This window comes from Larus michahellis, chromosome Z, assembly GCF_964199755.1.
Source record: "Larus michahellis chromosome Z, bLarMic1.1, whole genome shotgun sequence".
Taxonomy (NCBI): domain Eukaryota; kingdom Metazoa; phylum Chordata; class Aves; order Charadriiformes; family Laridae; genus Larus; species Larus michahellis.
Genome location: NC_133930.1, coordinates 12,644,890 through 12,657,690, shown reverse-complemented (window position 1 = coordinate 12,657,690; position 12,801 = coordinate 12,644,890). Strand labels below are relative to the sequence as shown.

At 39.3% G+C, this 12,801-nt stretch overlaps 1 protein-coding gene across 1 annotated transcript in view; it reads left to right on the top strand.

The window, feature by feature from the left end:
* Positions 1-9,322, top strand: part of GOLPH3 (golgi phosphoprotein 3) — a 32,482-nt gene extending 23,160 nt beyond the window's left edge. Inside the window, exons 3-4 of the mRNA XM_074569780.1 lie at positions 3,943-4,057; positions 7,348-9,322. Of these exons, the coding sequence (XP_074425881.1) occupies positions 3,943-4,057; positions 7,348-7,772 (540 nt within the window). The 3' untranslated portion in view covers positions 7,773-9,322. The remainder of the gene's footprint in view (positions 1-3,942; positions 4,058-7,347) is intronic.
* The last annotated feature ends 3,479 nt before the right edge of the window (positions 9,323-12,801 follow it).

Below are 12,801 nucleotides of genomic sequence, written 5' to 3'. Positions count from 1 at the left end.
AAGCAAATCTAGTACCTGGTAAATCGCTGAAAAATTGGAATAAAGAAAGATTTTTTGCAATAAGGTTAAGGACCTTCATCTCTGAAGAAACGGGATCTTAGCTTCTTTCTCTACCTTAGCTTATCTATTAAAGAGAGAAAAAAAATAATTGCCCCTTGTGGATGCTTAGTTTTCTGTGATGATGCATTTCCCAAGATCCCCAACCCACTCGATTTCCCACTCTTCTTGTGCTGTTGTAATTCTGAAGAGAGTTAACCAGGAAGCATTCATTGATAAATCCTTCTTCGAGAAAGGGTGGATCCATGAAGATAGGAGAGAGGTGACTGGGCTTCCACTGTTGCCTGACTCCATGTACTGGGAAGGGGAGAGGAAGAGAAATACCATGGATGTGTGAACCAAACTGCTTTTGCTTGAGGGGAAGGATAGTCCGAAGAATCTGTGAATAGCAGAGAAGTGAGAAGAAACGATGCTGTATGCTTGGCAGCAGAGAACAGTAAACTTGGAAACAAAATTGCTGTGCATTGTGGCTTCACCAGAGCTTATGGAGTCCTGACTGAGTTGAATGGGGAAGTCTATACTCCTTATAGCTCTTTTCTCTAAATGCCTGTATGTTTAGGCTCGTACTGTCATGGTGCATTATATTCAGGCTAGCTTCTTAAAGTTCTTTGTTGTGGTAGAAAAAAGTACCTTAATGCCAAATAAGCAAGGAAAGTTGTTTTCTAAACTATAAAAAAAAATAAAATACTTACTTCCTAGACTTAAAAGTATTTTTTATCTCTTCAGTGAGGTTTGGGGGTTTTTTGTTGTTTTGCGGGGTTTTTGTTTGTGTGTGTTATAAAACAGGTCAAAAAGATGACTTCACATCTTACCTGTTAAAGTGAGATGGTGAGTAGTAGGTTACCAGCTGCAGCAGGCTGGAGTGATCCAGTGTAACTACAGTTACTGTGAAACTAATCATATGGGACACTTCAAAGAAACTAAAAAACTACTGTAATGTCAGTTTTAAAAAGAAGTAAACATAAATAAGTTGGGTGTTTTTAGGCTAATTATTAAAGGAATATCTGAAAGGTGGCTTTAATAGCTGCAATCTGGCAGCTTGAAAACCCAACTGGAAGTGTGCTCCTGTGTAATTAAAGAACAGAAACTTCCAAAAATTCAAAATCTTGATGTAAAACTGGAAAGTATGTAATATCATTGTATGTGTTTAACAGAGGTATTGGGTGATGCTGTGGTGCAAGCTTGTAAATCAGAAAGATAAAGACACATTGTTATCTGTTTAGTTTCAAATAACAACTGTCTGGATTAAAATGTAGTTGGGTTCTTAAAACCAAATATCTGAAACTTATCGTTGGAGTGATCTCCAGATCCCAAAAAAGGAGACCTGGACAGTATCTCAGGAGACCATTTTGAACAGTCTTGATGCAGTAACAGATAATGAGGTTTCTCTGGTCCCTCCCTGGCAGATGTTTAGTCTTAAAATTCTCCACTGACTACAGTTCAGCAGCTCCCTGAGTGTTTAATTTGCCTATTGAAGTTTTTGACAATACATCATGCATCTTCCATTGCCAGAATAAGCTGGTATCTCTTATTTTCCCAAAGTAGGCACCCTAAACTATTATTTGATACCCTGTTTGTAAAAATATCTTACATGCTTTCTTTTTAGATGTGAACAAACTTTGTTCTTTTTAGCCTGGCATTGTGGACTGGTTCATTCTTGCTGATTTTATTAAAAATCTTGGTTTCTGTTCTTTATTTATACGTTTGAAATTGGAAATAGTATTCCAGCCATGACCTGTTAGGTATTCACAAAGATCTCTCCAGCAATTTTGCATTTTGTTTCATCTCACTGACTTTTACACATCTCCAGTTTGGGATCATCTTGCTAGTACGGAAGGTGTCTTACCATTGCAGCTTATTTCAGTGTCATCTAAAGATGCTGTGAAAATGCATTGTACTCCTCTATTGTTTGTAGTAAGGATTATTAGAACTACAGAACAGAACTAAACTTGGCATGTGTTTCAACATGACACTTAAAGCTTTTCCAGGACCCCATTCCGACTACTGTGAAGCTTTGTGAAACATGAGCTTTCACTTCCTTCTTCTCATGTATATGTGGAATTATATTGTTGTGTTAGTTTTTCTGTCAATTGCCTGTTATCTTTTAACCTGATAAAGTTTAAATTGTGACATTTAATTGTTATTTTCATAACTAGATTTGAAACTGTAGTAATTCTTCTTTTCCTAAGGAAAGATAGATATTATTATTTTTACATTGTTTTTATTCAAACATATTGACTTGGCCTAGTTTAATCTATATGTTTTCATTTGGTGCTCTTGTTTTTCTAGCCAGAAAAATGCTATTTTTACATGGTTTTACATGGACAGGCTGGATCGATGGGCCGAGGACAATTATCTGAGATTCAACAAGGCCAAGTGCCGGGTCCTGCGCTTGGGTCACAACAACCCCATACAACACTACAGGCTCCGGAAAGAGTGACTGGAGAGCTGCCCAGCAGAAAAGGACCTGGGGATGTTGGTCGATAGCTGGCTGAACGTGAGCCAGCAGCGTGCCCAGGTGGCCAAGAAGGCCAACAGCATCCTGGCCTGTATCAGAAATAGTGTGGCCAGCAGGACTAGGGAGGTGATTATCCCCCTGTACTGGGCACTGGTGAGGCCCCACCTTGAGTACTGTGTTCAGGTTTGGGCCCCTCACTACAAGAAAGACAATGAGGTGCTGGAGCGTGTTCAGAGAAGGGCAACGGGGCTTGTGAGGAGTCTGGAGCACAAGTCTTATTAGGAGTGGCTGAGGGGAGACCTTCTTGCTCTCTACAACTTCCTGAAAGGAGGGCGTAGCGGGGAGGTGGGTTGGTCGTCTTCTCCCAAGTAACAAGTGATAGAACAAGAGGAAGTGGCCTCAAGTTGTGCCAGGGGAGATTTAGATTGGATATTAGGACAAATGTCTTCACTTGAAAGGGTTATTAGGCATTGGAACAGGCTGCTCAGGGAAGTGGTGGAGTCGCCATCCCTGGATCACTGGAAGCATTTAAAAGATGTGTAGATGTAGTGCTGAGGGAGATTGTTTAGTAGTAACTTGGCACTGTTAGGTTAACAGTTGGACTTAATGATCTTAAAGGTCTCTTCCAACCATAACAATACCATGATTCTATATAACTACTTGTAAACAGGCAGTTAAGTTTTATGTTACTGTGAATAACTTTTTTGTTGTTCTCCTGTGCTCTCTTGAGGGAAGACACAAATAATTTTAGAAGTTATTAAATAAAAACCTTAAATTATATTGCATTTATTATTGCATGTTAAGGGGTTTATTAGTATATACATATTTCACCAATACATCTGTTTTAAGTGGTAGTGAATGGAATGTAGTGGTGCTGGTCAGTGTGTTCTTCAGAGCTGTAAAAGTTACAGATGTTGTCTTGAAACTATTTTTATCCATCAATATATGGAAGAAGAAAACCAGTTTTCCTGCTTTTTCAGTTTATAATTTATTTCGCAGTTTCACATGGCCTGATTGTTTAACTGCAGTATTTTAAATAAATTGACTTGAAGCAGCAAAATAGACTGCAATCAGAGAGTAATTTAACACCGTAGTGTACTTTGTTTTGGGGAGGAAGCAAAGGACCTTGTGGGGTTAATGGATTATCTTCCTTAAAAAATTAGGTATTAAGCATGTTATTAATACTATTGTTTTAGTTAATTTAAGTTATAGATAACATAAGATTTAACATAGCTTTGTAATTAAAATCATAATCAGTCTTTTTTTTTACAATTAGGTATTTTTTAAACTTGCATATTTCTAGAGATGTTCATATTTTTTTTTAAATGTCCTTGGTTTTGATAACAGATTTTTTCCAGTTTTTATCAGTGGATGTTTGTGGTGCATGAAGTAAGTCAAAATACTGACTGCGTTTTATTCTGTCTTAGGTGATTTGCAAGTCAGATGCTCCTACAGGGGATGTTCTGCTTGATGAAGCTCTGAAACACATAAAAGAGACCCAGCCTCCTGAAACAGTACAAAATTGGATTGAACTGCTTAGTGGTAAGCCTTGGACATAATGTATTTGCTTTTTTTTCCCCCAATAAAGCTAATTATCTGTCATCACAAGAGATTATACTATAAGGTTTTTGGGGAGAAAGTATGCAAAAAAGTTAATTAGTCTGTCCTCTAGGGTAGTCTCTTGTTGATTGTAGCCTTTAATCAAATACAAGTAACCGTGGCTTTTGACTTAACTTCGTACAGAAAGAATCTAGATGGAAGTGTCAGAGAACATCTCAACTCTGTGGAAGAAGTGCCTTCTGCTGTCTCTGAAGTAAATCGGGACTGCACCCTGGAGATTTGACTGCCTTTCTCTGTAATTGGAACTGAGGGTTAGTGGAAGTTTGGAGCGTAGGTGTATGGATTCAGTACTGGGATCCTTTGATAAAGAAAGGAGATAAGGAGCTCATCGCTCAGATGTACGAATTGAGGATGATTTGGCCATTAATGATAAGGAAACAATAAACAGTCAGGAGTTCTATTTTTCTATTAAGTGGAGAAATGTCATAAATATTTTCAAATATTACATATTTCTTGTTGTTGAAAACAAAGTTTTCAAGATGAGCACTTTGCACATAGCTCTTCCTGTAAAGCTAGTGAGTCATTGCTAAAAAAAAATGAAGCGTCAATTAGATTTCATCTTTACAGTTGCTGTTAACATTTTTCATATACCTTGCCACCAGTTGTATTCTCAGGATGCATAAGTTAAACTGAAATTATAATGACCATCCTTTAACAGGTCGTGCTGTTATTGTTTTGTTGGGTTTTTTTTTTCTGTAGACAGAATTCATCACCAGGGTTTGTCTGTTTTTACAAAACACATAAAATGCAGCTTGCTTGGAGTAGATCAGAGCAGTTCTTCAGTTGTGCAAACAGTGCAGGAAAAACCCCTGCTGTTTTGGCAATAACATGTCTCTGGGGGGGTGGAGGGTAATGAGACTTGAAGTTGTCTTTCTAAATGTACTTGTTACTTGTAACAACCGATGAGTAAGAGTGTCAAAAATGAGCAAAATCTCCACCTTTCTCCTTGAAAGAAAGGATCTTCCTTTCTCCTTGATCTCACTATGTTCCTCCCCCTTGTCCTGCACCACCTTCAGCAGTCTTCCTTGCACATCAGTTCATACTCCTGTCCTTGCCATCCCTCCCCTCTTGCTCCTTGACCGTCAGGCAGAGGGGGAACAAAGCAGCCCTTGTCAGTGGGGGGCACCGCTGCTGCGTAGCCTTGCAGTTCAGTTCTTGCTCAGCTTTTACAGCCTGGAAAAACAATTCATTTTTCTTGTCCCAAATCCATAACTTGTGCTGACATTTCACCTTCTCTCCCAGTGCAGTGCACATCAAGTTGGTACTGATTCAAAAAAGGTCAACTAATGAATGAACAATGTTATAGGTTTTCTTTGAGCTAAGCTAAGGTTTTCCTGACAGTGCTGAGCTTTGGCTCTGGGAAGATAGTTATCGTCAGCACTGTGGCTAACACTTGGGTCAATCATTTTTGCTTACATATGGTTATTAATTACTAGTTCTTGGATGGCTTTAGGGTTCTTTGGATTTTTCACAGTTTAGAGGACTGCCCTTTGAAGAAAAATACTTTGGGTTTTTTTTTTTTATAAACTCTTAGAATTTTGCATCAGGGCCTGATCCTGGAAAAATAGCTACTCAGTCTGTAATTACCAGTGACACGAAGAATGGTGCTTGAAGTTACAGTATACATGAGTTCAAAGCCATCATGGAAATATTTATGTGTACCTGTAAGGTGATGATTGCCAGGCTGATGTCGTTTATAAGATAGCCTCTAAGGGAAGCAAGTGTAAGGAATACAGAAGTTTGGATCAAAATGGCAGGTCTTCCTGTGGATGTAACAAACATCTGTGTTTGGACAAGCAAGTGTCTGTGTAATTGACGAGACTGGTCACAAGGTGTCACCACAGTACTGGTTTTTGTTACTGTATAGCCACATCCACCTAACAAATGTAGAAAAATCTAGGAAATAGCCTTTGCTCTGCAAAATGCTGTAAGGAAACTACTTTTTTGTGTGTTTGTGGTAGTTTCATTCATGGTCAATCTGGGGAATCGCATTCAGTGAGGTATGGGACCTAAAGGGATTTGTGTAGTTCAGGCCTGGGTTAGTTCTCTGCCTTTTGTGATGCAGTTGGTGTCACCTTATTTGTTTACTTAACTTGGCTGTTACTTGGATACCGTGTATGTCACACTCTATCACAGTGGGAGAAAACTTAGTCGTCTGTGGTGTTTATCATCATCATTATTATTTATTATTATTATTAGTGTTGTTATTAGTTAACCAAAGCTTTCTGATGTAGAAAAATAATTGTTACAGAAATTCTTCTATCATTTATAGAGAAACCCCATCTGTATAAGAAATACTTAATGTTGTTTCTTCCCTCACGTGTTAAAATACATAGACTCTTATATAAGGAGGGGATTTTAATACTTATGATGAATACTTAGGTAGGCTGGACCTAAAACTTTTATTTTAGCTAAACTCTTAAGCAAAGTGGATTTAGCAGTGCTTAACAATTTTAACTTTATTGGTAGCTGTTGATGCTGATTTTTGTGCTTTTTAAAGTCATTCCTCTATGCACACAGAGTCATGCACTCTGAAGGGCCAGATTTTCCTGCCTTAACACAAAGCATTAGAAATAATTTTTGTAGAAACATTAGAGCTTCTACCGAACATGTGCTCATGTGTACACACATGCCCCCACACTCAGACAGTGCGCGGTCACTGTTTCACCTGGTGGGGGCAGGAAAGGAGAGAAGAATGGAAACCTGAAGTAGAGAAATGCACAGGGCAGGTTTGCTTCTCTGTGGCAGAAAGAAAAGCAATGACATTTCTTCCAGTCTCTGAAATGGTAAAAGGCTGGAAGCAGACAAATGCACAAGACTGGAGGAGATGCTTGTTTTTATTTTTATTATTAAAAGTAAACTTTTTTTTCATGACTGGCTTGGGGTTTGTTGTTTTTTTTGTTCTTTTTTTTTCCTTCAGTACAAGACTGCTTATTTGTCATATCCTTAATCAAGACATGGCTTAGCTAGCGTTTTGTCCAAACTTTAAATGTACTCTGAAGCTCCTCCAAGGAGATTTTCAGTCTCTGTCTCTGCCTGTATCTGGGTAGGTCAGAGATCAGAGAAAGCTGACATTAAAACAATACGTTAGCATAACAGTCAGCTATATGAATTTGACAGCTCATTCTGCACCACAGGAGGGGAAAAAAAATCACTGTAATACTACAACTTAAACTGTGCCTGACTGTTGGGTTTTTTGCTTGCTTTTTTAGGTGAAACATGGAACCCATTGAAGTTGCACTACCAACTACGAAATGTCCGTGAACGGTTAGCTAAAAATCTAGTGGAAAAAGGTGTACTGACAACAGAGAAACAGAACTTCCTTCTTTTTGACATGACTACGCACCCTCTCACCAACAACAATATCAAACAGCGCCTCATCAAGAAAGTTCAAGAAGCAGTTCTTGACAAATGGGTGAACGACCCTCACCGCATGGACAAGCGCTTACTGGCACTTGTTTATTTAGCCCATGCTTCAGATGTTCTGGAGAACGCTTTTGCCCCCCTTTTGGATGAGCAGTATGATTTAGCCACAAAGAGAGTGCGGCAGCTTCTGGATTTAGACCCTGAGGTTGAATGTATGAAAGCCAACACGAGTGAGGTCCTGTGGGCTGTTGTAGCAGCTTTCACAAAATAACTGCATTCAGACTGAAGTGTTCTCTCTTCTTTCATGTAAACCAGTGGTTTCTCTTCTATTGACTATTCATGTTTTCTGTAATTTGTACCTTCTCACATGATGAGTCGGCTCTTGTTTAATGGGAATTATAAGTGCTGTATTCCCTCCTTCTCTGTGTATCTGTATACAGGATTCTGCTGGTACAAGAGACCTTCCTGTTTAAAAACAACAGAAAAAGGTTTTACTGCCATATTGGCATTCCATTTCCTATTCAGTTTGAGTTATCTGAAATACTTTGTTTAATCTATTTTTCATCTTATTGTTATTGAAGTGGTTTAACGTGGAAAGCACCTCAAGGAGGAAATGTGCATGCAGTTGGACCACTAGTCTCAGCTGACACAGATGTGTGCATGCATCAATACGTCTGCAGTACAATTCATAACAGATTAAAAAGGGCCTTTTTAAATCACCAAAGCTCCATGTTGAAGTGTCTATCAGGACATTTTATATACAGATGTTATTTCAATTATATCTAACAAAATTACTTTGAAAGCAAAAATGCCATTAAGCAGCTTTGTCAATAGTTCCTGTAAAATGCCCCATAAATTTTACTTTTCATGCAAGTCTCTTGCATTCTTATATTTTCATTAGAACGATAGCTGAGTCGTAAGGCTAGCATAGAAAGGTCCAGTTGTTTCATAAACCAGTTTTGGGATGGGATACATTCCATTATATTGTGTATATATAGTTCAAATTGTATATTAACAACTGCCCCATCTGAGTATTTTGCAAGATCTACCTAGTTGTACACCTGGTGCCCCTTATTTGCTGTCAGCCATTGCCATTCGATGGAAAGAAGGGCCTCCTGTAAAGAGCATGTATGTGAAAGCTGTTTGTTTCTGGTGTCTACAGAGTTTGCCATCTGGGTATTCTCAGTCTATGCATCGCCTTTAATAATTAGTGTATGGACAGAGACCGCTTCCTAGCGTTGTTTGTACTTCTGCCCCCCGTACGGAAGAGGGTCGTGACCAGTACAATTCTTGAGTGCGGTTTTTAATTTTGTACACACATTGATGTTTGTCTCTTAAACCTTGTAATCTATTTTACACTTCAAAAACAAAAAGTCAGTCCTAGCAGGTGTTGCATGTAAATGGTTAACAAGTAATGACTGCAATTCAGATGATTAAGATTTCTGTAATGGGACGCTCTGCTATATTGTATTTTTTATATACAATTATGCTGATTAGCACACTATTGTAAAAAAAAAAAATAGAAAACGTTGGCTTTTTAAAATTTATTGCCTCTTTGCCACTGCTTGTTATCTCCCATTCGTTTCACAGTGTAAATATTATGCGTTGAAAAAATTAAGCATTGATTTAATTTTTTTTTTCTCCATAACAATGCTGATTTATAGTGGGGCTTACAGGTGTTTAGAAACTTTCTTGGTTAATATTCAGAGCAAGAATACTAGATGGTGTATAACTGTAGAGTTGAAATTTAAGGGATCCCTTAATCTGTATACTAGCTTTTTACCTACAGTAAATAAACTATGATCTTGAAAGTGCCTGAAACAGAGCAAGCATGTCATTTTTATTTTTTGTTGCTAATTAGAAAGGTTTTAGTGCTTGACTGAAAGCTTTAGTTAATATCCTTCTTATTAGAAAGGGAGAGTTTATATTAAGTAGATCAAACTGACCTGATCAGTGGTGTCGCTCAGATCTGCAGGATTCATGGCTGAGACTGAGTTAGCCTGTGAGCGTGCAGCTGCGCCTGCCACGGGCAGACCTCCTCTGTCTGGAGCACGACCATACAGCCTCATCTGTGACTGGAATTACAATTTTGCACTTCATTTTCAATCATTCAGATGCTTAAGTAGTTGACTTTAAAATACAACTTAAATTCATCATACCTATATAACCTTTTTTTAATAAAGGTTTTTAAAATATGGTCCTTAACATTTAATGGCACACTGTTCGTTCAGTTCTTAAACGCTGTTTCTTTAGAAAAATGAAATGAAAAGTGTATTGTAAGATATTTCAAACTCTGGTTTACAAATAAAAAGACAAACAGTGTTCTCTCAGTTGTAAGATGCTGTGTTTAAAATCTTTGAGGAGCTTGGGCATGAACTGCGGACGTTTTCTTTCAAACGTTTCAAAACGTGATTGCTTTAAGTGGAGGAAAAGTGAAAGTTGCCGTGTTGCTCTTACATTTGGCAGCTTATAGAATACTTTCTTACTTGATAGTTTGTGCTAACTCTCTGCTTCCATTGTCTCTCACTCCCGTGATCTGTTCTCTCATTTTTTTTATTGCTCTTTGGGAGGAGAGAAAAGTAATTAGGTGGAAGGGCCAGAAAAATAGTGGAGTACTCAGGAGCAAGTTAAGTGCACAAAACTTTTAAAATGGCTTTAAAAATCTAAGCTACATGAAACATGCTTCAGACTGGAAGTAACTTTCATAGCCCCTTTTCTGTCCTCTTGTCTTCATTCTCTGAGTATTTTCCATGTTCCTGCGGGTTTCATGTTAGGTTGTGGAGGATATTGGGTTTTTTTTACCATTATGGCCAACATGGTTTAAAAGAAGGCACTGTTTAATCCCCTCCAGAAAGAGGGTGGGTTTTTAACTTTCCTTCCCTGCCCCCCCCAGAAGATAATGGCCTACAGTATTTATCAGCTTTATTTTGCTTAAAGGTAGAAGCTCTGTCTGTTATAGGGAGAGTTTGTACTGGGTGTATCAAAAAAACTGTGGTGTAAGTAGTGATGGTGTTGTGAAGAGGGACAGTGTCTTCTGCTGGCCCAGCTGGTGTAAGCCTGGATGTGCAGGGGAAATAGATGAGCTTTTGGAGTCCTGAGTCCTGTGTTGTGCTTTAAAAAACCCAAAGCCCCACAAGTACTGCCAGACCTTGCGTCTAATGAGGAAGGTAAGTTTGGTAGGGACTGATTTAGCAAACTTCGTTGCTATTTCAGGTTCTAACAAAATGGTTAAACGTGGGAGACTGCTTTGTTCCGTTGAGATTCAGGTACCTTTCTTCCTATTAGCTGCTACTGCAGCTCTCGGAGATCTGGGTTTAAGACACTTGGCTGCTCCAAGTCCTCAGCGTGCAATGGCTGCTTCAAGGGAAAACTGCCAGCCATAGCCTAACTTGAACGTGTACCTCAAGGAGGAACATACGTTACTGAGGGATGCATTCTTGTAAAACAAAATTTCAAGTTGGTGTCAAAACCAGAATTTTGAAAGTTAAATCCCCGAGCAGTATATATAGTTTTACAGTCCTTGAGATTTACATCCTCCTCTCCTGTGTTTCTAGAGATGATGTTATGGTGCTCCTGTGTGAGATGCTGATGAAACCTGTGTGCCATACGTGATGCTTTCGAGGCGAAAGTTGCATAAATTGGCTGTAAAAGGCTGGTGACTGAGTGCTCACGTGTTCATGCCCATTTCTCCTACAAAGTGAAGATATGTATTAACTAATGTGTTCTCTGTGAACTGGACTGAATCTGTACTGAAACAAAATAAAGCACCCTTTCAAGCTAAAAGCTGCAAATTGTTACTGCGTATCACATGCATGCAATACCTAAAGGAATTGTTTTTTTTTTTTTCATTTGCTAAGTAATTTCCAGTTTTTTCCTGAGGCTCTGGTCTTCACCAGTTTGGGAAGTGGAACTTTAAGATTTCCATCAAAGCCTTGGTTCTGCCTCAGCTGGGCTTCGCGCACTTCATGTGGTCAAAGCCTGTTAGGTCCCAGTTTTCCCTATTGTCCATCTGTCTTTCTATGTGGAAGGGGGTTTCCAGCTTCAGAGAAGTACAAGTTTCTTGAAAAAGCAACTCATTTGTTCTGCGGTAATGCTTAACGTATACAACTGTTTAATTACGCAGGAAACGAGATGCTGTCAAGTGCTTTGCAAGTGCCCAACACAAAGTGGGATTTCAGGTGTGTGTAGGAGGTGGCCTTCTCGGTTAGGGGAGGAGGATCTTTGGATGGGGAAGAAGCATGGTCAGACCTGCTGCCCATGTTAATCTCCGAGTGAGATCTGTGGTTTCCTCCCATTGGGTCTTGTTTTCTCCTGCCTTACAAAGCAGCAGCACGAAGCCCGTGAAAAGCTGACGGTAGGAAATGCCTTCTGACTCAGGAGGAGAAAGTTTCTGTAGACACAGTGAGAAGAAGAGCTGGTTCCTAAGACAACAGAAGAGAATAGGGGAAGAAATGGTGATGAGTTTGTACTTTGGCTTTCCACCCCACACCTTTCTGTACTTCCCAACAACTCACTGTTTCAGCTTTCTTCTCTCTTGACTTTGGCCCCTGGTCTTCTCTTTCTTCTGTTTTGCCTGTTGCTTGGTGACTTCCTCTTTCATGCTCATGAAGGAGTTGCACTGATTTCCAAGAGTGTTTCCACTCCTGCCTTTTTACTACTAACCTTTTTTTTGCTTTCAGTTTTATGGTCAGCTCAAGCGAGACTCTCCGTTACCCAGTCCTCCGAGTCGCTTTCCCCTCTGCCTTGATCCCCTGACAATGCCTCAAGGAACCTCCCCTTCTTCAGCAAACACCTTGGTCAATGCCAGCTGCCTCAGTGGCTCAACTGAAGCAGCTGTCTGCCTTCTGCAGCTTGTAACACGTGGTTTGTTAAGGTGGACACATCTGATGCTAACTTACCTTGAAACTGCTCTTTGCCTGCATCAAAAGCAAGCTGTTGTCCATGCAGCAGGGAGCACTTGCAGCTGAGGATCGTGATTTTTGCCAGTTCTCTCATGTAAGTGGGTCTTCATCCTAAACCAGTCCTCTAAGGACTTGCTGTCTCTTACTCCAGCTTTTCCTACAGCGAGAGCATTATATACAAGAGCAGTTTTCCCTTTTGGGGGTCTCTGCTTGTTAAGAAAGAGTTGAGTTTGTGTTGCAGCTCAAAAAAGCATCTTCTTTATTTGGTTATTTATTTTTTGTGGAAGTTGTAGACATTCAAACTATTTGGAAGATTTCTTCTATTTAATTTGATTAAAAGGGTCAAGTGGGAGAAGAAAGAGACACAGATATAATGTGATCATGTAAGCTGTTTTCCTG